Consider the following 27429-nt stretch of genomic DNA (forward strand, 5'->3'; position numbering starts at 1 on the left):
AACTTTTCTGGCTGTTTACACCGCAGTAATTTCATAACATGTTTGTATTATTTAAACTGCGTGTTTTGTGAATGCTGGAGCCAAGTAATTTGTAACAGAAGCCATATGTAGGAACCACTCTCCTGAAGCGTTTTTTAAATTGCTTTGCTTGCAGCTACAGAGTTTGCCATAGAGAAAGATTCCTTATTCTGAAATTTCAAAGCCACAGGAACGGTCACATAGCTGAGAAAGGAACAGCCTGGTGATTTAAGGCTCTTTAATGCCCAACTTGTTGCAGGACAGAGTGCTGGAGACCTTGCTGCTCTAGTAGAACATTTCTCTGCAGTTCCACAATGCCCAAAACTTGGTAGCTGATTTATCATCTATTAGGTCTTGTTTGGAGGGTTAAATGGACTACTGGAGCCAGATGGCAGGAAATTAATGTGAAATAATTGTTTATATAGTCTGCTTTAGTTCTCTTATCCGAGTCAATCTCTGTGGCATTCAGGCTGGTTTCCAGTTTCTGTAGGTTTCCTGTAGAAGTGTACTATATGTGCACCCAGGATAATATATCATAGGGCTGATATGAAGTTGTCTTCCCCCTGACATCTCCCAGTGAGCTGCTGTGTTCATTTTGCCCATGATTTCAATTTTTTTTTAGTTTAGATTTGTTGTTTTAAAAATTGGAAGTTGGTGATACTCAGTAGGAGGAGCATGGGCTATGCTAGCTGAACAGGAGACCCAAAGCCATGCAAGGTGTGGGATGGCTTTTACAAATGATGCCCTGCCGGGTTTACTTGCACTAATGAGACTTGTCAGAGCTGCCCTCGGAAGCAGCAGCTGATAACAGCACGCCCCATTGCAGCTGAGCACATTGCCTGGGTGAGCAGCTTCACATGGTGCAGGAAGGAGTGGGGCGGAGAGGAGAGGTGCTCTTCTCTGCTTCCCACCCCACTTTTCAGCTTTGCCTTTAATTGCTGTTATTTCAACTTTGGGGTAAAAGTTCCTTGAAATGCAATGCAGGAGCTGTCTGAAGTCTAAAAATATTTTCAAACCACTGATAATGTGGAGGGTTTTCATCCAGTGTTTGTCTTCATGAGCGGTGCCCCAAGTCAGGCACCCATGCAGCTTGGCACAGACTCATGGAGCCATCTGTGATGTGTCGGGCACTGGAACAGGCTGCCAAGGCTGCTCAAGGTGAAGGAGTCCCCTTCCCTGGGTGGAGGTGTTCAGGTCTGCAGAGATGTGCCCGGGAGGGACATGGGCAGCAGGCACGGTGGGCTTGGGGACCTTAGAGGACTCTTTCAGCTTGAAGAGTTCTATGGTTCTGGCCATAGGCCTTCCCATGGAGCTCCACAGGGACTAAGGGGCCTTGGCAGAGCCTCACTGCCCTGTCAGCACTCCCAGGGCATCGGGTTTGGAGCCTGCTGCCCTTCACCAAGGAGTTCTGCACATGTCCATCCCTGCTGAGCTGAACAGTTGTGTCCTGGCACAGGCGTGGTGATGGCCCTATTGACTCCTCTGTAAATAAAAAGGGGAGAAAACTGAATTCAGCTGGTGGTGAAATAGGAGAGCACAGATTTCCTTCTTATCTGGATTAGTCATGTTCTTTTAGGGATGAAACTCCATGCAGAACAAGAAAATGACGCAGCTGATGTCGACAGAGGTGGCTGCAGGGATTTCCTGAGCAGTTCCACGTGAATGAATGGGAAGCTTTACTCATTCTCTAACTCGGCATAAAAGACAAAACACGAACACCTTGTTTCTCATTTGTACATCATTGTACCAGCATTATCTTGCTCCTAGATTAACGTGAATTGTGTGATTTGCAGATTTCACCCCAGGGCAAATTGCTTTTATTGAGCAGGAGAGTCAGACCCACAGCTGGCTCAGCACACAGCACTGGGCTTTTAAGGCACAAACTCATTTGCTCCTCAGGATTGCCAGGGCTGCTTTTGTCTGGGCCTGACCTCATTAACGTGTTTTTAAGTAATTATCAGTGAGAGAAGGTGACCCCCAACTCCCTGTGCTTATAAAGTGACTTAAAGAAGTCTGTATTTACCACAGCTGAAAACTTCTGAGCAGACAGTAATTTATACAGCTGTGATCGTGTGGTAATTGTGATTTGTCACAGACGAATATTTACTTTTTTGACTAATTTAAAACCTATTCATCATACTACACACAAATTAAGAACAAAGTGTTGCGCTGGTCTTTGAATGGATAATTGCAATTAAGACACTCTCCTGCAGAAATAATGTGTGTAGGGTTAATTTGGACTCGGAATTGTTTTTTCTTTGCTTGTCTGTACAATTATATTCTCCAACTGTGGCACAGAGCAAATAATCAACTCAATAATTGTTTGTATCTGAGCTGAAACGTAGTATTTTTAATGGAAGTGTCAAAGCATCTGCAGTGCTCTGTTAGAATATTGTGGTGAAGTGGTGAGTACTGATGAGGTTGGTGGCAGTGGGACGTAGTGCTTGGGTTTGGGGGGGAAACTTCATTGTGACTCAGTGTGTAAGGGCTCATAAACAGGAGGGAGATCACTTGATAGGCTGCCAGATAGCAATGAGGGAGAATTTTAAATGGAGTGGATGAAGATGTAGAGTGGATGTGAGGAGGAAACCTTTAACCAGAGGTGGTGCAGCCCTGGCACTGCTCCCATGGCACTGCATGGCCATGGCTGGGCCCTGGGCAACCTGACTGGGGGTACAGCCCATGGCAGGACTGGGGGCTCTGAATGCCCTTCTAAGCCAATCATGCTGCAATTCTGCATTTTCATTCTCTACAGCAGTGATGTAGGTGGCATGCCAAGAGCTGAGCCTTATTAGGAGGCTCCTTTTCACCCTTGCATACAGTGCATGGTGATAGGAAATGTGTAACTTTTAAATATGCATAAAAGGGGAATTTCACAACTGCAATGTAGCAAATTAAATATTAATGTAGATATATCTTAAAGAAAAAAATCATGAAAACGTATTAATTATCTCCCCCAGTAAAATTTGAATTATGTGGCCTGAATAGCATGATGGGGAGGTGTTATTCTTTCTAATGAAGCTCAAGGAAGAAGCCTTTAAAATAAGGGGATAACTCTTAATCTCAGAGTTGGAATGTTTAGAAAAAAAAATGGAAGTAGTTTTAGCAGTAGCATATAAACAACTTGTTGCATGTTTTCTTTTTAAAATACTGCTTTCTACCAGAGACCTGGGGGAATGCTAAAACAGCACGTGTTCCATGTTAACACCCCTAAATCTTCAGCACCACTGTTCCCTTGTCTTTTTGGCCTATTGGTGTGATCAGACAGAGCCCTTACAGCAAGCTTTTGTTTGTCATGCAAGGACTTCTGACTGAGTTAGTTGGTTATCTCAATTATCACATGCAGCCACTTTTAGGGCATCAGTTTTCAGCCATCTCAGTTTGTGTATTGCTGATGTTCAAGATGGGAATATGTAATATTTGAACAGGCTGTGTGTGCCATTCTGGCTTTGTCTGCTAGGTATGAAGAAAATCCAGAAAACCATCCTTCTTACCTTACATAAACCACTGACAAATATTCTGTTTGTTCAGGGTTGGCCTGCAGGTCTTGCCTTTGACAGACCTTTCATGGTGTGTGGATGGATGTAGATCCCTGGCCTTGCTAAAAGCAGTGCTTCACTGTCCTTCACAAGTCTCTGTCCTACTAGCATTGCTCTCCATTGGAAGGCCACGGTGCTCAGCTCACTCCTGGCTTCTTGGTGCTGGTGTGAGGGTGGTGCTGGGAGTCAGGAATGTGCACCTGCTTCCAGTGAGCCATCATCCTGCTCAGCACCTCTCTGTCTCTTGCTGCCCATCCTGTGGTTGACAGCTTTGATTGCTGTGGGTTTTAAACGTTCATGTGGGCCTCAGGTTGGTGTTGCACAGCTTTAGCTGTGTGTTACTGCTTAAAGCTCAGTGTAGTGCAGTGGTAAAACAAGCTGTGTGGTGGCTTAGTGGGAATTTGTAACAGGATTGTCTTGACATGGGACAGCAGGGACCTCTGGGTCTCTGATCCCACCCTGCTTTGCCAGGACACCCACATCCAGGTGGGTTTGGAGATCCGTGAGGAGATCCATGCAAACCGTCCTGGTTTGCACCCATTGCATCTTCTCCTGGCACCAGGCATCCTTGAGCACAGCCTGGTTCTTCCCTCTTGTATCTCCTCAGATGTTTGTGGACATTGGTGAGATCCACCCAAGCCCCCACTCATCCAAGCTGCTGACATCTGTGTAGTTCCTTGAAGTCAGCTGCTCACCTCCTGCAAATGGTTCTGCTGCAGTGAGTGATGTACCCAGGCAAGGAAAAAGGCTGCTAAATAACAAGAATGCTTGGCTTCTCCAATCACTGTGTCAGGGACACATCATGGTTTTCAACAGCAAAGTAATACACTTTTCCATTACTTTACATTATGCTGTATGAGATTAGCAGAAGTTGGGATGTTACTATGAATTGTATATGTGCAAACATTGGTTTAAAAAAAAAAAAAGAAGAAAATCAACTTCACTGTGTTTTGCTGAGCTTTATCTCAGTGGGTGAAGCTGCTGGCTCTGGATTTTTCTTCTCTTTGTTCCTGCAATCCATATGAGCTCATAAAATAATTACTGCTCATAGAGAAGCTGCTCAGCTTCAGTGCCGTTGGCTTTATAAATTATCTGTCTATAGAGATAGCCGGAGTGTGTAATTCAGGCCAGAGGAGAACATAAAAGGAGCATGAATGGTACATAAATGTGCGTGGCGTAAATGCAAGCCTTTTGCCCAGCTGCAATTTTGAGGCAGGCCTGTGACAATGACTCCAGCTGTGCTGATGTGGGAAACGCTGCCCGTCCGTGCTGCCTGGAGAGGTGCACAGCCCTGCTCTGAGCACACTGTGCTGCTGCTTCCTGCAGACCCTGCACCAGCTGCATGGTGCTCCCATGTGCTCCTGTCCAGCCATGCTGCTGGCTGTGTTCAAATGTACATGAATGTGTTCAGAACGTGTTCAAATGTAGCTGATTTACAGATCCAAAGTGCTGGATTTGGGACAGAGTCAACTGTCCTGCCTTGGTGCTGGGAACACGCTTGTTAATTTCCTATTAAACCAAACTTCTGTATGGTTCTACTAGAAGAAAGATCAGGAATACACAAATGACAGCTGTACCTTCCAGCACAGTCTGACAAACCCTGCAGTCAGAAATAAAATGTGAGTCTTATGGTATCCTAAAACAGGATTTCCAAGATGCTTTATATATATAAAGCCAGATAGTTTCCTGTAGCTTTAAATATGTATTATCCACATATAGCACATTTTTGTGACCTGGAGAGCTTCCTCATTAATATTGGGATTAATACTGAGAGAGGAAAATGAAGTACTGCCTAAAAGAAGTTGTACCAACCTGGATTCCATGCTGGAGGATTCCCTCCCTTTCTTTTCCATGACCTGTATCACATTTGCCTTTGGGGCTTTGCCTTCAGCAGGCAGAAGCTGCTGGCCAGCTGCAGGAGGATGGGCACAGCAAGGGCCAGGTCCTCCAGGGCCCCAAGCACGCTCAGGCAGTGCAGCCAGCAGCCATGCTGTGTCAGAGCACATTGCTTTCTGCAGAAGCATCTGTTTGTGGTGTCAGAAATGCCCCTCTGCTGACCCAGAGGCTCTCCTCGAATGCTGCACGCTCGTTACAAGGGTGAATGAAAATGGTTTTGATTATGCAATTCCGTTGCAATTCCTTTATAATGCGGTTCATTTCTATCTGCAGCGTTATTTAGCTCTTCTAAATTGGAGAAAGCACATGCCTGGTGAGGATGAAATTAATGCTGAAGGCAGTCAAAGGTAATCAGCGTCTCTGGGCTTCCCCAAAATAAGGGATAGAGCAGAGCAGAAAAGAGCGTTACAGATGTATGGGGATGTGCATGGGGGGAACAGTGTGGAGTTGCTCCACACTGATCACCCCAAGGGGCTGAGAGCAGTGGCTCCAGTATGGACCTCTTGCAGGGAGCAGAGATCCTGGCCTTACGCTGAGTGGTTGGTTGTTGGCCGGTGTTTGCGTGGAGACCTGGGTCTTCACTGAGCCTCAGGGCCCAGCCATGCATGTAGTTCCCTGTTAACCCATCAGCTTAATTACTGTGCTGGGATGATACAGAACAAGTCACCATAGAAAATAAAAACTAAAAAAAAAAATGAAACCACAGCCAAACATCACCAACAGGACCAAGCACCAGAGGGACGGTGTGTCGTGCTTATGAACCAGCTTCAGCTTCCCTTATAAGCACAGGCACCTTCGTGTTATTCTTGGCTTTAGGAAATGGTTTTTCCCTTACCCTCCCCTCTGCCCCTATGTGTGCGCACCTAATCCCTCCATGTTTGAGCCCTTCTTTCTCCTTAACTTCACACTGCTGCTTTTTGCTGTCATGTCCTCTGCAATGCTGACTTGTCATGCAGTTTTGCTCTTACCACATGAGCCAAAAATCCTACTGCTGGCTGCAGAGGAGGTGGGTTCCTGGTGGGCACTTGCTGGGAGGATCACTGCGACTTGGAGGTACTGAAGCATCGCATCGAGGCCTTCATTCCAGTCCTGTCGTCTTGCTGCAAACCATAGCAGACAGGAGCCTGCAAGAGAAATTAAAAGAACAGCAAAGCACTGATCTTGTCCAGAGGTTAATAGCTGGGTTGTGCAAGCAATTGTCTGTGCAGGGGACCAGCAGTGTTCTCGTCTCGCTTCACTCTCCTCCTGCATACCCCACTGCCTTCTTGAAATGTTGTGTGTGTCACAGCAATATCTGAGAGCCACGCTTAGGATCAAATGCAGCCTTACCTAAAGCTCCAGAAAAGTGGTTATATTGTTGTGGTTGTTTTTCAGTACTTCACCAGCATTTAGTGATCTCTTCACAAGGCTGCCAACCCCATAAATGCATGAAAACAGCAAAGTGGAACAGCCATTACAGTTGTCTCGTGGAGGCATTCAAGGCCAGGCTGGATGTGGCTCTGGGCAGCCTGGTCTGCTGGTTGGTAACCTGCTCATAGCAGGGGGTTGGAACTGGATGAGTATTGTGGTCCTATGCAACCCAGGTCATTCCATGATTCTGTGATATATATCTAATATATGTGTGTCAATTACCAGAAGATTGTATTTGTGCTGCCTCCCAGGAGTTAAGTCTTGTGCCTGCTGGTTAGGGTCTGGGAGAAGGACATCCCAAGGTTGTGCAGGTTGGTTCTTCTGGACAGTGCCTCTTGTAAATGAAAAGTCATGAGAAGACATAATGTAAAAGCCAAATTATTCTAAGAAGCATCAGGCATTGTGGTAAACTTAGCATTTTGGATAACATACAAAGCCAAAAGACCTTTCCAGCTAACTGAGATGCTGAGATGCACACGACTTATGACCCCAGCAGCACTGGTCTGCTGCTGGACTAACCTTTGGGCACCTTGCTCTGTGGGTTGCTTGCTTTTTCCCCATTTGCATTCTGTGATGGACTTTGATCAAATATCCACAGGAAAAATTAGGATTATTTTCCTAGCATTATGAGATTTATTTATCCAGCTGCAATTGTCTAAACAATTGATTGCACGATTGATGAATATGAAACGCAGTGAATCAATTCTATTGATTTATCCATAATTACCCAAAGCAGCCTTAATCAGTATTCACACTGGGGTATCCATAGAAATGCGTGAGTTACAAAGGACAGTGCTGTCAGCAGAAAAGGACAGAGGTTCCCTTGCTGGTGCAATGCTGTCATGTGTTTGAAACTTTTTCTTTCTTTTTTTTTGCCAAATTCATAATCAGAAAATTCACACTTCGCAGGAAAATTTACCTGCTGTCCTTTGCCATGCTTCACATGACTTGATTCCCGTTTTAGAAATTATTTCCAGGCCAAATTCATTCAAAAACAGGGTGGTAGGGAAAAAAAAAAAACCAGTAGTTTTTCCATTTGTTGGGGGTCAGCACAGCATCCTAAACATGGTTCTGTATTTTATTTCCTCTGTGTCAAATAGAGGGCAGTAGAACTGAATTGTCCTGGGGTTGGTTGTTCTTGGGAGCTAAATCTTCTTGGTGCTGCCAAGAGAATCAAAGGGCTGGGATGGCTGGAGGGCTTGTGTGGGTAGTCATAGATTGTTCTGTAACAATTCTTTCTTTACAAACTTCTTATTTCCATGCAGACATTGGTATTTTATACTACAGCAGTTGTAAAAAGGTGAGGCAGTATTCCCATCTAAGGCCAAGTCAAAGAAAGATGCTTTACTTATAAGACACCACGTTCTTGGGTTGCTCAGTGACCTTTAAGCATTTTGTGTAGAGGGACCATTACAAATGTGCTCTTGCTTCTCAGTTTGGAAATGCAACTGCTTGGAAGTGATGTTTTTAGCACATAAACTCAGCAAAGGATGCTGGTGATGCCTGCTCCACAGCAAAGACTTCTGGCACTTTGTGGAGCACTGCTTTAAATGGGAACAGCTTGCTTAATAACACAGCTGAATGCAGAGATTTCTCATAGTGGTGCTTCAACAAATCCCTTTGTTTTAAATTATAAGATCTGTCCCAAGTTTTCGCTGACTGTCATGATAGAAATAGTCAATTTTGAATTCAGTGGTTGTGCATTCCTTATGGGATATTTGCCTTTGGTGAAGAGGGGCACTGATTCTGTCTACATGCAATAGACACTGGTTTTCCAGTGCTGTAGCCTTAGCTGAAAACACTCAAATTGTCTTGTAGCATTTCCCTTAGAAAACACACTTGCAAGCTTTTATTACCTGTCATAAAAGTCTCTAGGAGGTGAAATTCAGTGCACAAGGTTCAATCCACGGCTGGAGCTAAATGGCAGGTGGAATTTCTGGAGACAGAATTTCTTTTGAAAGAGAAATCCCAACTTTCTTCTCCCCTTTGTTTTGTTTCTTTCTGTTAACGTTCATCGTTTGATTGCCCGGCATCAGAGCAATTCTCCATTGCAAAAATGGGCCTTTAGGTGCGAGGCAGCAGCACTGCAGAGGTGGTTGGTGAGGCAGCGCACTGTGGATGCGATTGTTGGTAGTCAGAGCGCAAGTTTGTCCTTCAGAATGTTGTAACTTGCAGTTATTTTTCATTCATCCGTCCCCGTTGTTTTAGAGGGCGCACAGCGCAGAATATAAATCAGGAAGGAGGTGTCAGTGATCATAGATAATATGCTAAAACTGCTTCTGAAATATTTATTAGAAAATGGGTTAATAAAGTGACACGATGCACCTGTGCTGGTGTGAAGCAGACGATTGGAGAAGATTATGCTAATGTAAGTATTTAGCAGCAAGTCTTCATTGGGATTACTGTGTGCTATTATCACAGTCAGCCCAGGAATTGTAATTCAACAGAAAGCAAATGATCAAGGGATTTGTTTCTTTCTTTCTTCTCTTTTTTTTCCTTCCCAAGTTTTGGCTGCTCTTTAGCCTGATGAATTAGAAGGAATATATTGCAAGGAATCTTTTTAACGTATTATTGAACAACAACGAGAAAGAATAAGTGAGAGGTAGGCTGGGCAGAGAGCCATCACATAGAGAAGCGTAAAATGAAAAGGATTTTGGAAACCTTGATGTGGGCTGAGCAGCTGTCAGGTTGGGAGGTGTGAAAAGAAGTTAACAGTAATAATATCACAAGGAGAGAGAAGAGTTTGGGATGGGAAACTATTGAGGGGAGATGGGAGGAGGGCACGTGCCCTCGTGCTCGTACATTTCCATGATTTTTCCCTTTCATCTGATATACACAGAATATGCATCTGAGTATTACATATTCTCAGTGTTCCAGGGTCATAATAATTGGAAAATCATCATCCTGTATGTGATGCCAAGAGAAAAGCTGTTACTGGGATGTATTAAAATGTGAATTTTAATTTATATGCAAGTGAAAAGTTGTTTAAAACTTAACTGCGTTTTGCAGATGAAAAGTTGGGAAATAATTTGAAGATATTTGATGTGATTGCTCTTTAAAAGAAGATTTTGGTATTCATGCGTTAGTGAGCAGTTGTTCAGGTCTGGGTTTTGCATGGGGATTTCAAGGTCTAAGTCTGTTGTTTCGTACACAGTCTGACAAGATAAGAGTAGTCTGTCTCATATGCACAGCAAATTTGTCTCCCAGAGCAGCAAAATCACAGGCATGCGAGGCATGGTAATGTGCAGGAAGGCCGATCAGCTGTAATAAAGCATTCATTATCCCTCCATCTAAATTAACTGAAATGGTGTAATAGGCCCTTTTATAACATCTCTCAAATTCCCTCTCTTTTATTGAATTAGCAGCTAAACCTAGATAATTTTAAGCTGTGTGTGTATGTTCTTGTTTAGATCATTATGCTGTCAGTACAGAAGCCATTTGTCCTTTGGTTCCTTGGTTCTCCTGTACTTGTTCTTTGATCTCTTCAGAGTTTCATGGACTACATTTGTAGCTTGCACTGTTTTCAGATTTTCTTGTAAGTATTTTAGCAAGTAGTTTTAGTGCAAACCTGATGCAAAAGCTGACAAGATAATACGCAGAACAGAATATACTGTAGGAAAGGTTCTTCTGAAATGCCATTCTCCATAAAAACTCTTTGTGCAGAGTTAGTTTGATCTGCACGTGTTTTACTCAATGACTTGGGTGTGATGCAGCTCTGCTCATCTCCTTTAGCTTTTGCAAATGCCTTCTAGTGGTGGGAGAGGCTGAATGAACATGGGGCATCGAATATGTTCACCGGAGTGAACAAAAAAATCAGGGCATGTGATTAATTATGAGAGAATGGAGAAAGAAGAACCAACTGTACCTGAGAAAGGGAAGAGAAAAGGATTTGTTTGGCACAGTGACTGCTGTTCCATTCATGTGCTCTACCTCTTTGTCTTTTCATTTGTTGTTGCCAGTGGAGGTCTAGATGTGACAAGTAGGAATAGCCTCCTGGGTTCAGTGAGACTGTGTGTAGGGAAAAAAAGGCTTCTCTGCAAAAGTAAAATAACAGAATCAAAGCAGTAGTATTTGTGTTATTATTTGCTTTAGCAATCTCTGGGCATGCATCCACAAACCATTTAACCCCCTGTGGGACCACTGGGCGTGATTAAGCATTAACAGTGATAAAAATACACAGTGGTTGCAATTGAAGCTATGTTTACAGCTTGAATGGGAAGCATATTTGTGGGTTTATTGACTCTGGATGGAGGGCTGTGAGGGAGGAGAAATTGTGGAAGGAATTAGGACTTACCTGTCCTTTTGCCCGGGCAGGGAGAGCAAGGTGAGTGGTACCAACTGCAGCACAGGTGTTTGACTCACTGTGTGCTGGCACAAGCGGTCATTCCTCCTGCCTTACAAAGAACTGATAAGGTGTCTTATCAGGAAATAAATGAAAAGGGATACATTATCAAGGCACCCAGATGATGGAATAGAGCCTTACTCTGCTAGAAACTGTCTAAACAGAGGATTGGAAATCAGTCCCTGCCTCAAAGGACCTTCACTTTAACTACAGCAGAAAGCTGCTGATGCATTGAGAGGCAGCCCCAACACCACCCATCCTCAGAGGCTGAGCAGCCACAAACCTCATCCCTGTAGGATGTTAGTTTTGTTACTTGTCCTTCAGCACCCGTCTGTCTTCCCTTCACATCTCCTGATTTTCTTCTGTGATCATATCCCTTCTATTCCGATCACATCGTGAAAAAATGTTAATTTCCTTCTTTTAATTGGGTTGATAAAGTCTTTTGTCTAACAAATCTTTTGCAATATGCTAGTGTTAGATTTTGTTGCTGCGTGCGACGTTCTCAGTATTCTAACTTCAGTACATTGTGAGCAGTTCCAGCCTCTCAACTTCTCTCTTTCTCAAGGTTTTGACTTTCGTGGCTCTTCCTGACATGGGTAATGCATTCTTTTGTTAGTAGAAGCTGAGCTTGGAGAAAAGCACTCCTTTTTATGCACGAGCACCAAGAGCTAATCTTTGTTATTAATTACACTGAGATAAGCTGTGCCCCTGCGGATTGATGTTCTTCATCTGAATGTGGGAGATACTTTTGGTGACTTCTCTTGGCCCAGTGATGTTCAAAACAAGTCCACCTTCATCTGTTAACTCTGCCTGTTCTGAGAAAGCCTTTTTTGGATGGCTTTTTTTGTTGGTTTTCTTGTGTCTCTCGCTTTAACAGTGAAGTTATTGCAAACCATCAAAACCTGCCTTGAAAGAGAAGAGGTTTGGACTAAGACCTGAAATTATTCATAAAAATATTCTGCTTCCTCTTTTGAATTTTATTTGGGCATAAACCTGAACCATTTAAATTCATGAGTTGCAGCAAACTTTGCAGGCGATAACACGCCATTTCCTGGAGTAGAGCCAGGAATTCATTGAGCAGTGTTCTTTTTTTTTCCCCCTCCATCCACATGATCTCTTCAGAGCACTCATCTTTCTTTCCAGTGAAGCATGCAACTGAGCAACGTACCAAAATAGTAAGGAGGCCACCAAACGTTCAGACTTTTCACCCACGTAGCCCCATGTCCATTGTTGCAGCTCTTTCACAGGATGGCATTTCAGTGTCCAGGAGAATCCTTTCTTTTCAGCACCATTGGATTTCCATACATCTGCACAACATCAAGCAGAATTCCCAGTTAATGCTGGATTTGACTCATCTGCATCCTCAAGATGCTTTCCAGAAACCCTACGATTTCTCTGCTGTCTTTCTGGGTTTTCTCACTCCACTTCGCTGTCAGAAGAGGGAGAGGATGAGGCTCACATCTGTCTGCTCCGGTTTAAGCATGGAGAGCAACCTGATGGGAAACAGCCAAAGAAATCTGCACTGGTAGATGTGTGCATTGGCACTGACGTTCTCCTAGGTGAATGTGAGGATGCACAAGCATCTTCTATCCTGTTTTAAAATCTTCCTCTTGAGAGCATCCAAATCATGGCATTTTGTTCTATATTGGTTTCATAATATTGACACATATCTCTGAGATCCTGTTTGAGATGGTTTGTTTTGTTTTGAGGTCCTGTCTGTATTCCAGCAGGATGACGTTTTTGTCAGAGAATTTAAGGTGTTCAGGAGTCAGTGATGGCAACAGAGAGCAACGTTCACCTACGTCATCACCTACATTCAGCATTTCTTTTGTGGGCTTCGTAACCATCCAGCTTTACTCCACGGCGAAGGTGGGATGAAGTCTCTCCATCTGTTAACCAACTTTCTACTTCTCAATGGTCTTGTTTTCATTTATGTTCTTAAAATCAACTTCCTGAGATTAAGTCATCGGCATCTTGTTTTCTCTTGACACTGGGAGATCCTGTAAGAAAGAAGTTGGGATGCATTATGAGCTCAGGATGAGAGAAACCATTGTGGTGACTTTAATGGTGCCAGGAGGTAGTAGTAGTTCAACTGGTCTCTGATCATTCCACTGTGTAACTTTTTATGGTAATAGGATGGAGTGTAACATCAAATTAAATGAAAACCAAAATGTGGCTTGAATAATTAAAAAATCAACAGTCAAATCTCTACATTTTTTCCCTTTTTTCTTTTTTTTTCCTGATGTTCTACTGCAGGAGGTTGGGAGAATGCCTGCTTTCCCAGGGCACTCTAGTTACAGGATAGCATATGGGCTGCGAGTGAGTGGTGGCATTTATTTACAATTACAGTTTTATAGGTGTGTTGTGGTTTGGTCCTTTTCCTGTTGCAGTGTACAGTAGATTCTGCACTGTTTGTTGTTTATTTGTAGTCACTTGAATGAACATGGGGAAAAATGAGAGCTACGATTTGAAGAAAAATAATGGTATATGAAGTAATGAGATTGTTCCAAAGCTTAATTAGATGGAGCAGATTGAATACATTACAGCGATGTCTTGAGGCAACATAATTAAATTGGAAGCATAATCCTCCCTGTATTGGAACTGATTTTATCTTGGTAGGACGAGGAGCGTCAGCGGGCTCTTCCTGCTGGTACGTTGCTGATCCTTCTGGGAAGAGTTTTGGACCTCAGAGCATTGTCAGACCTTAAAAGCACAAAACAAAACAGGACATAAATCTACAGACAGAATTGGTGGCGTTCTGGTTACAGGGATAACGTTGGATTCAATCTTAGTACGTGCTACAGCTCAGTAATTGAATCATAGATCTGAAACACGTCCGCAGCGTGTTATTGTGTATGCTGAATTCATCTCATTTATAAGATCTCTTAATGGAGTTGTTTCCAAATATATACACTGACAAAGATCCTGGTGAATAATGCATGGAAGTGCTGTTCCTGAAATGCATCTCTGCATGTGCTGGGTACAAGTACGGGGATGCATGTGAGATCTTGAGGTACAAAGAGCAATATTATGAAATGTATGTATGCATATATAGATATGTATATTTTTATGTATTTAGACACACAAGCATATCCATGTATGCGTGTATATATCTTTTGCTTTTACATATTCATTGCTATTTAATAATTATTTCATTATCTACATTTTCTTTCATGCTTCTACCAGGAAAAAAAAAAATAATAAAACAATCTTTCTGTTCATGTTTGGATACTTTTCTTCTCTGCTGTTGGACGAATCTGATTTTACAGTACAGATGCATCCCAACCGTGTGACAATTAGTGCCTTGTTTTGTTAGTTTTGTATACGTGAATAATCTCTGCTCCCATCCTGATCTCGGTGTGAGGTTTGATTTCATTTGGGCAGCCAAGCATTCAGCTAGATGTTCTTTTCTTTTTTCCTCAGGACAGATCAGTAGGTATCTTAAATTCAAATAAAAGTTCCAACTCCTTCTACTGTTTTAATTTTTATTTTTGTCAGCTTGTAGAAGATTAATTTTCTTATTTGCATCCCGTAGTGCCAGTCTCTTCTTAAAGATTGCTTTTGGGGAAAAGGAAAGAAAGGTTATACGTGTCATGATTGGTCTTCATCGTTTCTAGAGCTTTAAGGGACATAAATCTGTATCACAGATAGCCTGCTCCCAAGACAAGCTCATTTGTCTGGGCATTAGCTGGCAGTTCCATAGCATAAATTTGAAGTTTTCAGGAGGAATCTAATGTTTATTTTGAAAATGGAGATTAGAATACCAGAGAATAATATGTTTACTTTTCAGCACCATGAATATGTAGTGACCTACTTATACTGTACCATTTGGTTTTATTTTTAAAGCTTGTCAAGCCAACTCCTATCGCAATTTAACAAGCAACCTTTTTAGAGAAGCAATAAACTGTACTGGGTATTAAATTAACATTTTAGAAGTAGAACATTGCACAACATTTTGAAGACTGTCCTTCAGCAGCTTTTTAATGTGTTTTTGTTCCGTAAGTAAAATAGTGTCTGTCTCATGTGTTTGAAAACACGTTTTGCTTCACCTGCAAGTTAAAATAGAGCCAGTTTCAGTTCTGGTGAGCTGCAGCATTCAGATGCTGTCACTTTAAAGGAGGGGGGAAAGAAACAACTTCATTTTTCCTCTAATAAACTGAATGTTTAATGATCTCCTGATTATCATGAGATATTTTAAAGACAAGTGATTTTTATCCAAAACATCCCTTATGTTTCTTCACCCCGCGTCTGCGAATTTGCTTGATTAATTTTGAGAACATCTGCATATAATTCCGTGTGCTCAACAGTGGTGAGATCACACTGCTTTTCAAGTAACAGCTACAAATCTCACTTCCCAGACAGACTCCCATTTTTGTCTAATTGGAATGCCAAACGTACAAAGGTGCCACCGAAGAGTGTGTAATTATGTAATTTTCTCTTGATCTTTCAGAGTCTTCCTGCGAGCAATTAATCAGTATGCAGATATGCTAAACAAAAAATTTCTTGATCAAGCCAACTTTGAGTTGCAGGTAAGAAAAAAATTATCAAAATACCAAACAGCGTCTTGGGATGTAATATTAGTAGTGTAATAAACTTCTGTCCCAAACAACTAGAACTAATAAAGCTGGAAAAGACCTCTGTGATCCCCAAGTCCAGCTGCCAGCCCATCCCCACCATGCCCAGTGTCCATATCCCCATGTGGCACACGATTTTGTTGTCTGTGTTTTGACTGTGAACCCTGGAATCCCAGTTAGCCCATTCAGATGTCCTGTCCTCAGCACTTACACTCCACTGTCGTTCTCTGCTTACAACAGCACCAAGTCTTATCCCACAGTACCATATTGAACTCCTCATTTCCCTCTGGATGTGCAAAAAGGGAAAAGGACCCTTTCCAGACAGGTCATAGAAACACAGAATGGCCTGGGTTGAAAAGGACCACAATGATCACCTGGTTCCAACCCCCTGCTGTGTGCAGGTCACCAACCAGCAGCCCAGGCTGCCCAGAGCCACATCCAGCCTGGCCTTGAATGCCTGCAGGGATGGGGCATCCACAGCCTCCTTGGGCAACCTGTGCCAGTGCCTCACCACCCTCTGGGGGAAAAACTTCCTCTTAATATTCAACCTAAACCTCTCCTGTCTCAGTTTAAAACCATTCCCCCTTGTCCCATCACTCTCAACCCATGTAAAGAGCCATTAACAGGTGCTTTGCTAGAGCTATTGACTCGAATGTGGGGTCTGAGCGTAGATCCTTTTCTATCTTTTCCCCATATTTATGTGTTCATATTTTATTTTACTTGTATAGCCAAATGCAATCGATTAGGATTTGTAGATGGGAGATGTTTCATGGGAAGATGAACGCAGCGAGGGAATGTACTAAATACATCAAGAAACAATGCCTGTGTAGTGTCTGTTATTTTCACCTTTAAATATTTATGTGAATGACTTCGATTCTTCTAAGGTGTTTTGTGGATGTGCAGAGAAACGTTTCAGAGAATTAATGGTACCTGTTCTTGTCGTTCTGGGTCCTTTCAGCTTTGGAACAACTACTTCCACCTCGCCGTTGCTTTTCTCACACAAGAGTCCTTGCAACTGGAGAATTTTTCAAGTGCTAAGAGGGCAAAAATACTTAACAAGTAAGTCCTATTCGTCATCTAAATTGTGGACAAGAACTTGAGGTCTGTTAACATAATTTTAGTTTAATTTCTTAGCTAAATCTATTCAAATTGAGACACAATCATGGTATAATGAAAGGTTGGTTTTTAAAAACATGAATCAAGCCTTGCGTGTGTTTCTACCCTTGAATCAAGATCTAAATTACATGATTCATTACTGATGAAGACAGTATTTTATACTGCGGGATATTCATGAAGTCAAGACTTCTCAGAAGTATTAACATATTACAAAGCTGCATTTTTAAATCACTTCAGCGTTGTGATCGTTCTCATTCTGTGGGCACTCTTTATTGCTTAATCCCTGACAGCCTGTTAGGGTGAATTTCCCCAGCTGCAGCCCATATCGCTGTGTTATCCCTAAGGACTGGCTTTGTAGAGTGTTGCTCCCCTGCTTGTAGAAGGAGTTGCATTGCCTACCTCTGACTGGGCAGCTCAAGCTGTGTGATTTTACTTCAGAACCCCACAGCAAATGAAAGGAAAGAAGAAACACTGCAGTGTGAATATTTTCGTGTGTGCATTTCTCCCCAAATTTCTTCGGGCTCCCAGTGCAGAGGATCCTTATCCTTGACTGAGAGCTGAAAAAGCTGGTTGAATATTTTGAGACTGTATGTGCAGGTTCACTTTCGGTGCTGTGGTGCCTGTAAAGAATGCCTGCAAAAGCAGTTTGTTTCCATTTTCAGTCGGGTTTCCACAGTTAATGCAGTTTCAGTCTCCAAGTCCAAGTCTCCAAGTTCTATGTGTAATATATATTCTATCTATAGAGAGATACGGTGTATTTTGTATTACTGAACTGAAGCCTTTTTGTGTGTTACTGTGATGTGAGATACCGCAGTGAGAATGGGAAGAGTTTCACACTGCTGCAGTATGATGTGATTGTAAGGGTTTTGCTGGAAGTGGCAGCACCATGTGGGCTGCACTCTTTGACCAAAAAGCAGAGGACTCTCTTTTTTCTTTCTATTTTCTTTTTTTTTTTTTTCCCCCAGCAGCTGAGTTTTGCCCTTCAGATTCATCCACTCCATCCTGAGTTTGGAGCTGTTTCCTTTGGAAACTGTGATTTACCACAGTGTTAAAACAGAATTTTTCAGCACTGTGTGATGTATCATATATGGCTCTGGGCAGCCTGGTCTGGTGGTTGGTGACATGCACACATAGCATGGGGGTTGAAACTGGATGGGCATCGTGGTCCTTTTCATCCCAGGCCATTCTATGATTCGATACGTACGCATGACTTGTGGGGCTGCTGTGATGAGACAGAAAGATTTAAAAGTTTGGTGGAAAAGTGATCTCAAATAGAGCTTGGGGTTTTGCAGTAGTGATACAAATACCACAGATAGCATGAAAGCCACTGACTTGCACAGAGAAATCAAGGTGCTTTTGTTCAGTGACATAAATCCCATTTTGTTAGAGCTGGAATGCATGAGCCATGTTTCTGCACAAGATGAGATCAGTGGTACAAACTCTTCAATAAGTGCAAAGGACACTGACAGAAGTCAAAGTGCTGCAGTCCCAACCAGGTGAAAAGGCAGAGGTATTGAGCTCAGCAGCTCTGGGTCCAAATTCTCTTCCCTCCTCCTCTGAGCAGAACTGGGGTGCGCCCACCCAATGGGGCTCCTATTGATTGGGCTCCTGATCTGAGCAAAAACCAATGCCAGGGAGCTGGAAATGCCCCTAGAATACATCTGGAGACTGATTTTCCTCTTTGTGAGAATAAGATCCTTGGATGGAAATGTTCGGAAGTGATTCTGATATTAAGTGGGGCAGCATATTTCAGTGACGAAATCTGAGAGATCAACAGACATTACTCACTACTGAGATAAGTAAACAGACTAAGTCATTTGAAGTGGATACTTAATGAAGTTTGCTAAATTGTAAATCTCTGTTTATAATGATTTTGCGAGTTGTTATTTTCAGTTTAATCGTGTTTGGGGGGACGAAAACCAAGACAGTAAATTCTTCAGATGCAATAAGTGGTTGAAAGCACTAACTTTTATTGCCGTGGGGAAACAACTATCAGTTCTATGCCAAAGGGATATAAATAATCACTTCATTCAGTTTCACTCGCCCTCTTTTCTAAGTACATATTTCAACGTGCTAAATATTCAATAATTAAAATTTAATTATTGTAATCTGCAGTTTTTTACTAAATGTTGGATTGAAACGTTAGGTAATTACAGACTGAATGATAAAGAGAAATATCATTAATCCTTATTAATGACAGGGTATCTCACTGTTATCCCACACAAACTCCACAAGTTGCCAGACACAACCGTTTGCTCATCCTGTGGTTTAATTAATGGTCTTCAGTAAATAATCTGTGTAGCAAGTGGGTTGTTGGAGCTCCTTACATAGGCTTGGAGGATGGTTATGGTGCAGGTATCGTAATGCATGAAGTCAGTAGGCTTTTTTGTGTTCATTAAGCTTTCCTGGCATCAATGCTGTGATGGAGGGCATGTGGCACAGGTGACACCAGAGCTGAAAAGGAGACATTGGGCCACCAGGCAAAGGAGCATCCGTGTTGCTTCGGCCCAGCACCCCACATCCCCATGATGTGCAACACAAAAGCTCTTCCTTTATGATTTCACACAAGATGTCACTCCTGGTTTTATTTTCTAGGACAACGTTATGCTAAGAATGTGTGTAAAAATAAAACAGAGCCTTAGGCCGTGCAGCTCTCTGCCGTGCTTCCTCCAGCCATCGCTGTTTGGAAAGTAGGAAACGCTCACAATTAATCTCTGCAAACACCCACGTGTCCCAGAGGATGGTTAGGTAATCCAAAAACAGAGGTTTGCCCAGGTGAATGTTTGTGTTCTCCCTTCAGTAAGTAGAAATTCGTTCCATAAATGGAAACTCGATGATCTCTGAGGGACAGCACGGAGTGCAGGGCGAGCTGCAGCCTTTGGGGCTGCATCTCTTGGGGCATCCCAAGAGCAAGTCTGCCTCTCCCTTTGGCCCCAGTTGAATTCTGCAGAGATCAGTGCATGAAGGTGTGTGGCAGAGCTGGGGGAACAAGAAGCAGTGTCACTGATAAAGGTCACACCTGGAGGATTTCATAGAATCATCACAGAATCATAGAATGCCCTGGGTTGATAAAGGACCTCAAAGAGCAGTCTAGTTTCAATCCCCCTGCACAGATTGACCTCTGCTTTCAGACATTTTTGAGCACTGGTCAGATTTTCAAACCAAATTTCTCTGCTTATTGATATGTCCTGTATGTGATTTTTTTTTTTTTATTTTTATTTTTTAAATCATGTTTTTTGTTCTCTCTTTAAGGTATGGTGATATGAGAAGGCAGATTGGTTTTGAAATCAGGGACATGTGGTACAATCTGGGTAAGTAGCATGAACACCTGTTGCTCAATGCTTTCAGCCAGTGTTTGTTTAAAGGAGGTTCAGATGAAACAAGGCTACTTTCTCCTGAAACAGGCACTTAGGAAGCAAGTGATGTAAGAAATAAAGCCTCCTCTGCATACTTAGTTCACCATCTGAGAAGACACACAACTAGTCAGTGTTTATGTATCTTCATTTTCCTTTTGTGGCGTTCAACCTCATTTTAAACAGAAACAATTATAGTGAGGGCTTTTGCTCTTTTTTTCAATAAATAAACGGATATAAAAATATGCATATGGATGCATACACTTAGATCCAGTGTATTGTAGCAAAATGAGGATGTCTGAGGGCTGCCAGTAGCATTGCCTGGAAATTCAGCTTGAAGTCTGATTTTCAGTCTTGTTTGACTGCATCAGAATGACTCAGGGTGATCAGCAAAGAATGGGAAGCTGGACATCCTCAGTTTGTGGGTAAATTAGACACACCTTTCTCAACTCAGGTATGTTTTGTGGGTATAATTTAGCTATACAGGGATTAAATTTTGTGAGCAACGGAGTATTTACTATGAACTGAATGTACTCATCTACCAGATTTCATTTTCTTGGGCTTAACAGCAGAGACACTTCAGCTGTTCTGAGTTTTATCAAAAGTTCCTTAAGTTATCAGAAATAAATGCATTTGCCACTTGACTTATATCTCCAGCTGAACTGTTGTTGCTGAAGCTTGAAAAAATATATGAGCGTATATAAAGGAAGGGGTTACCAAGGTTCACAATTACTTGATATCACAGAGGTGTCATCCACTCTGCTGGAATGATGAAAAAAAGCCTTCCAAGAGCAGTTGAATTCACTTTTTATTAGAAGCATCTTTCACAAATCTGGAGAACAGATTAAAGCATAATGCACAGCTGATGTGGGACTTGACAGGCAGGTAATGGTTCCAGCCCCAGAACAGATGCTGGGCAGGTAATGGTTCCAGCCCCAGAACAGATGCTGGGTCAGCCAGCTCAGGATGCTGGCAGCCTCCGTGGTGGTTATTAGCTAAATCCTTCACTGCTTTATGCTTACAGTCACATATCCATCTGTTACTTTTCCTACTTTCTCTGGCATCTTTGAGTTTTTAAACCTGGTGTGCTTTTCCTGCCATTTAGTAGACTTGAAGTGGAGGTGTTTGTACATATGCATCTGGCTGTTCTAACACGTGGCCATTTTATTCAACCTTGGATTGATATTCAAACTTGGATCAACAGTGGAGCATGTTGTGCTTTTTACTGCTGCCACTGACATTGGCTGCTCTTGTGCACGGTATTCAGCTGCCTTTGAGTTCTGCTTTTCACCATTAACAGGGAGATGCTAACCATTTCCACCGGTGTTTTGTGAATTGACTGCATAGAGGGGCAGTGTTTTCTTCAATCTTTGTGCTATCATGAAAGCCTTTGATAGAGTTTTAGATAGAACTTTGGTTTCTTCTTTACAAACTGTTATTACTCAGGAAGATGACTCTGTGACCTCTTCTAGCTCTGATGTCTGTGCATTCCCTAAGCGACTGGGATCATTAATTCTGAAATTTTACATGTTGAGGGAGTTGGTAAATTGTTGCACTTCATAACAAAAGCTGCAGGAGAAAGGTAAATCAGAGCCAGGACACTAATCCAGCAAGGCCTTTGTTCTTTTCATAATGAGAATCGTTCTTTTTCTGCACTTCTTTGTGATACAAATAGTTAGTGCTGATCATGTTTAACTTCTGGCTTTCCACCAATCTCATGTATGTCACAGCATCAATTAGGAAAGAATACTGACTTACCACTGCAGAGGAATTGATTGTAGTGCGTTTGATGCTTTTATCTTAGAAGTTTCACTCCATTAGTGAAATTATTAACATGTATATGCTCAGAAACAAAATCCAAAGCAGAAAGCTATTATTCTTGCATAACCTTGAGCATATAATTTTTTATGACTACCTGCCATTGTGTATAAGATTCGACAGAAACAAATAACTTTGACTTTTGATTTATGTATTGGAGCGGGTAAGTCTCAAATTATCCCCTAACTTCTTGTTTAGAAATTTAGCACGTAATACTTGCAGAGTTAAAACTTTTCACCAGACAGACCTTTAGCTGTGACGCACATTCAAAAGTATAACTTATTTTCTGAAGTGAGATGGTAAAATACAAACTCTAGGAGGTTATTTTTTGCCTGCGTATTTCTGGTGCAGTAGTGGTTGCATTAAAAAAAAAAAAGAAAGAAAAAGGACCATGTGTAGTAGAGTAAAGCAATAGGTAACTGTGCATACACACTTTAAATACTGTAAGTTAGGAGTAAAGATTTGGTTTTAAACAGGGAGCCCTGTGTGAGAGATCCAGACTGACAGATTTTCTACATAAACCCTTGCTGTGTCTGTCCTGTCTGATACCTTGCTTGATTTGCTCACGAAGGCTTTAGGTTTGTGTGCTGTGATGCAGTAGCAGTGAGGATGGCTTTGGGGAGTGTAGTCCCAGCGTGCAGAGCCCCTGCTGTGCTGGCTTTCTGAAAGTGCTGTGAGGTTTTCATTTTCCTGCATGCATCAGTGGCAATGCATATTAGTATCTGTAGGCTTATTTCCTTCCGAATCACAGCCTGAACTTTTAAAAATAATACATTGTTTGGTGTCACTGCGTAGTTAGAACTGAGGCACCTTAGACCTGGATGAATATCATGGGAGCACACAGCAGGCTGTCTTGATGTAAATGCAGGGAATCAAACGGCATGCACTGAAAAGCATTACGTAATGCAGCTCAGCAATACAAAACGGAGTTTGATGCTGGGTCACGTATGTCAATTTCCAATGGTTAATGTTTTCAACAGGGGAATGTTGAAAAAGCAACAAAAAAAATTCCTGATGGTAGAGTCGATCGAGGAAAGACAGGTCAGAATCATAGAATCACCAAGGTTAGAAAAGACCTCCAAGATCATCCAGTCAAACCAACCACCTGCCACCACTGTTTTTCCCACTAAATCACGTCCCTTAGTATAGAATCATAGAATCATAGAATCACCAAGGTTGGGAAAGACCTAAAAGCTCATCCAGTCCAACCGTTCACCTATTCCCAGTAGCTCCCACTAAACCATGTCCCTCAACACAACATCCAGCCTTTCCTTGAACACCCCCAGGGTCAGTGACTCCACCACCTCCCTGGGCATCCATTCCAGTACAGTATCTGTATGTTCCTTGAACATCTCCATGGTTGCTGTCTCCTGGGCAGCCCATTGCAGTGCCTGATCACTCTTTTGTAGAAGAATTTTTTTCCTCGTGTCCAAGCTGAATCTCTCCTGGAACAACTTGAGGCCATTCCCTCTCATTCTGTCTCTCATGGGAGCAATGGCTCACCCCCATCACACTACAGTCTCCATGCAGGCAGCAGTAGAGAGTGATAAAGTCATCCCTGAGCCTCCTCTTCTCCAGACTGAACAATCCCTTCTCCCTCAGCCATTCCTAAGCTTTGTGCTCCAGACCCCTCACCAGAAAGCATTGCTTTTATTGAACCAGCTAGCGGAAGGTAGAAGAGTGAAGGTCCTGAAGCTGAAGTAAACCTGTGGTGCTGTCATGCAGTGGGCTGGTCGCCAGCCCAGCCCTCCCTTTGCAGTCCTGATACCAAGAATGGACTGGGCAAAGATGTTAATGTTGTCGGAGGGAAGGCTGGGGTTAAAAATAGACCTGAACTTTGAGCGTGATATAAAAAGGAGTCATTACAAATAACACTTTGAATTTGTTCTGTGTGTGCACAGCTGACCCAAGGCAGAGGTGAGGCTGCTGACAAATTGTTCAGTGGCCCAAAGGTAGATTAGAAGCTGGGAAATGAAAATCATGCAGATAAAGAAAGCACTTGCATATTGGTTCACTCAGGTGAAGCTCAGTGCTGTTGGGTGAGCAGTCTACATAGAGAATGTTGTGGCAAGGCAGAAACCACTGTGGAAAGTTTTATACGTAGTCAGAATAAAAAATAATCCCGGTTTTGCATGCAGTTTTAAAAACAGATGTGCAGTTTGTCTTTTGGAAGAGAGGCTGCAGTTTTGTTCCAGATTTGTCATATATTAAATCCCTGTGTGGGATCTCCTACGCTTCAGGGGGGGCTGAAAAAGAAAAGGGAGAATTCATGGCTTGGTTGTTTGTCAGAAAGTGCTGTGTGTGAGCACAGTGGAGGCTCTCAGCATCCAGAGTAGGACCATGGCCTTTGGTTTGTGCTCTGATGCTGTGTGCATATCACTGCTTAAGGTCACATCATCCAGGCTTGCAGCATGGTGTCACTGCCTGCTGCTGCATGCCCTGTTTAGGCTCAGGTCTGCGTGAGGTGGAAGGTCCCTTGGGCCTCAAGCACATGCTGTGGGTGCCTCAACACACACTCTCCCTGGTCTCCATTCAGGTCATCCCTTCCTCGTTGAGGTGACGTGGTGCTCAGTTGTTTTGCTTTTGATGGGTAACTGTGCATTTCACTTCAGAAGAGGAAAAGGGGGAGTCGGAGATTTAAAAAAGAAATGATAACAATCCTTTGCAAATTCTCCATTTTTCACGTCTCAATTTCAATTGTTGCTTTTCTGAGGGGTGGGGGGGTCCCTGCACACGAAGCAGAGAAAAACAACTGTGATCCACAGAGAACCTTGGGACATTGGATGTGTGCCTGACCTGTAATGGCTTTTGTCATTATCATTTGTTTTCTGAAGTCTCAGCTGTGACGTTTCCCAGGCGTAATACAGGAAAACTGGCACCTGGGATGCTGAGTGTAATACTGCTGGTAAGGAAGGCAGAGAGGGCTGCACTGCTTGTACTGCTGTTCCTGACCAGCAGCCAGCATTGGAGCATCACATGGCGTAGCGATTTTGGTTGAGCATTCCTTCACCCTAGTAGCATTGTTAATGCTGATGGGATTCTGAAGTTCGCCAAATCAAGTAACATAAATTATACCTCTTAAAAAAAAAAATAAATAGCAGCAGCGTGTTTTATCTTTAAAGGATTTTTTCTTGATTACATTTGCTCAGATTTATGTTACTTCTGGTCAGAAGTGAAGCTGCTAATTAAATACTTCAATGGTTACTGCTATGGCAGTGTAGTGCAGTGGAATCTAAATGAATTGAGATGTGTTTGTGTTGTGTACCACTGATAAGCTGCAGTGAGAAACAAGAGTGTTAATGCAGGGGGGGCTGAGGGCTCCTGCAGGCAGCCCAGCCCACCTGCAGCACTGGGGGCATAGAGGTGTTCCCAAGGCACCCTGTTGCCTGCAGCTATTAACCTCTTCTTTGCAAGAAACTTCACCCACTGAACCTTGAATGCCCTGCACTGTATGCAGACCAGTGTGAATTTCTATTCTTTTTTATTAGTAGCATTACAAAACCAAATGAGCTCCGCAATCTTTCAGGTTCAGTGCAGTGCTTTAAGGTATTGGACTTCTAACGTCTTCCATACGTTCCTTTGCACTTTGTGTTAGAATAAGCCTACTTCTGCTGCTCTGATTTGGGTAGTTGTCATCTGCCACAGCTGGGAGAAAACGAATGCCTGGAAGTGTTTATTTGGCTTTTACAAAGTCCTGGTTGGAATCTTTGTGTTTTCATTGAATCCTGTGCCTACAACTTCCCGGGGCCCTCACACTGCCCAGCACAGGCATCTTTCCCTGGTGGAGCTGTGTTGATCATTTGCAGAATATGTAATCTCCGTCCTCTGCACCTCATGCAACAGAAGAACAGGAACTACGTGTTCTTAACAAGTCCAGTATTTATTAGGCTTTGTGTTGCTGTTAAGGGTTCCTTTCTGCTCTGTGTGCAGAGCACGTAGCAGGGAGCACAGGGGGAGGCGTGTTTTTCTGTTGAGAAGATAAATATGAAATGAAGTTAGCCAGTCAGATCAACTCCTGGAGAAAGGAGGCATATTGTCAGCTTAGCTAAGATGTGGCTTCGTGTCTCGGGGCTGTGTAAGCATGCACTCATGGTGACATTTTGATAGAGTGACACAAGGAGCATTTTGTACGCTGTGGAAGATACAGAAGCCTAAATAAGTTAATGCAAGCAATGCACCTTTTAGCTGCCTTCTATCTGTAAAGTATATTTAAAGAAAGCCCTGAAATTTAATACGTGTGTGAGCGTGGATGATTTGTGGAAAACGCAGCAAGTTCCAGCCTGACTACTGGTTGAGCAACTTCATTGCTTGGGTTTAAAATATCACATAGTTAACCTCTTGAGAAATAAATTACAATACAAATTTCAGTCCAATCTTGAGAAATTGTCCAATCAAGTCCAATCTTGAGAAATACTGTCTTGCGCTTGAACTATATGACAATTTATGGTTATGGCTTTTAAAACAATTATCTCCTACCAAGTCAGTGGCCATTCATTAGCTCTGAAATGCATTTTTTTTTCTTCCCTTTAAAGGTCAGCATAAAATCAAGTTCATCCCAGAAATGGTGGGACCTATCTTGGAAATGACACTCATCCCCGAGACGGAGCTTCGGAAAGCTACGATCCCCATCTTCTTTGATATGATGCAGTGTGAATTTCATTCCACCAGAAGCTTCCAGATGGTAAGCAGTAAGCAACAACTATTTGAAGGCGTAAGATGGATTTAGCTGTTTGTTGACAAAAACATATGAATTTTTGTTGCTTCGCTATTTGTTTTGGAAGAAAGATGTAATTATGGATTTGTTTATTTTCTGTAACTCTGAATGGCTATAGAATTTTAATCTGAAGGTTTTAAATTCTCACTGAAGGCAAAATTTGCATGAGGTAAATTAAACCTTTCTTTATGATACAGCAGGAGAGCAAAGACATCTGTCTTAAATTTTCACTGTGACTTAGGGAAGGAGTTTGCTTCTGAGTTGAGTTGGACATAAAGAGAAGCCTGATAATGTGTAATGTGTACAAATTCATCATCTCTAGTGTCTTGCAATTTTGATTCTATTAACCATATTTTTATTATTGCTTTGAAGAGGAAAAGAGGCTAACCAACCAGAGGCAGCATATCTTCCTGCTAGATAGTTAATGCAACATCCAAACTTCAAGCGGAGTATTTTTATCCTATTCTCATTTTGCATGCTGAAGGAAACCCTTGAATAAGCACACACTGATAGCTGAAGCTTTTGAGAGACAAGTATGATGAAGGAGAGTTTCTTGAGATTCGTCATCTTTCCTTCTTTCCCTTGAAACTTGAACTTATAGATTGAGTGTAAAACTAGTTAAGTAGTTTTGTAACATAGACCAGTATAG

The 27429-nt window shown here is 42.4% G+C and overlaps 1 protein-coding gene across 3 annotated transcripts in view; it reads left to right on the top strand.

Annotated features, from left to right (window-relative positions):
• Positions 1-27429, top strand: part of DOCK1 (dedicator of cytokinesis 1) — a 273200-nt gene that overhangs the window by 177731 nt on the left and 68040 nt on the right. For all 3 annotated transcript variants that reach the window (XM_042863548.1, XM_042863546.1, XM_042863547.1), the window contains exons 30-33: positions 15656-15734; positions 16738-16838; positions 20148-20206; positions 26599-26747. In XM_042863548.1, coding sequence (XP_042719482.1) covers positions 15656-15734; positions 16738-16838; positions 20148-20206; positions 26599-26747 — 388 coding nt within the window. The remainder of the gene's footprint in view (positions 1-15655; positions 15735-16737; positions 16839-20147; positions 20207-26598; positions 26748-27429) is intronic.

This window comes from Lagopus leucura, unplaced genomic scaffold (assembly GCF_019238085.1).
Source record: "Lagopus leucura isolate 7727_CA_CO unplaced genomic scaffold, USGS_WTPT01 Super-Scaffold_741, whole genome shotgun sequence".
Classification (NCBI taxonomy): Eukaryota; Metazoa; Chordata; class Aves; order Galliformes; family Phasianidae; genus Lagopus; species Lagopus leucura.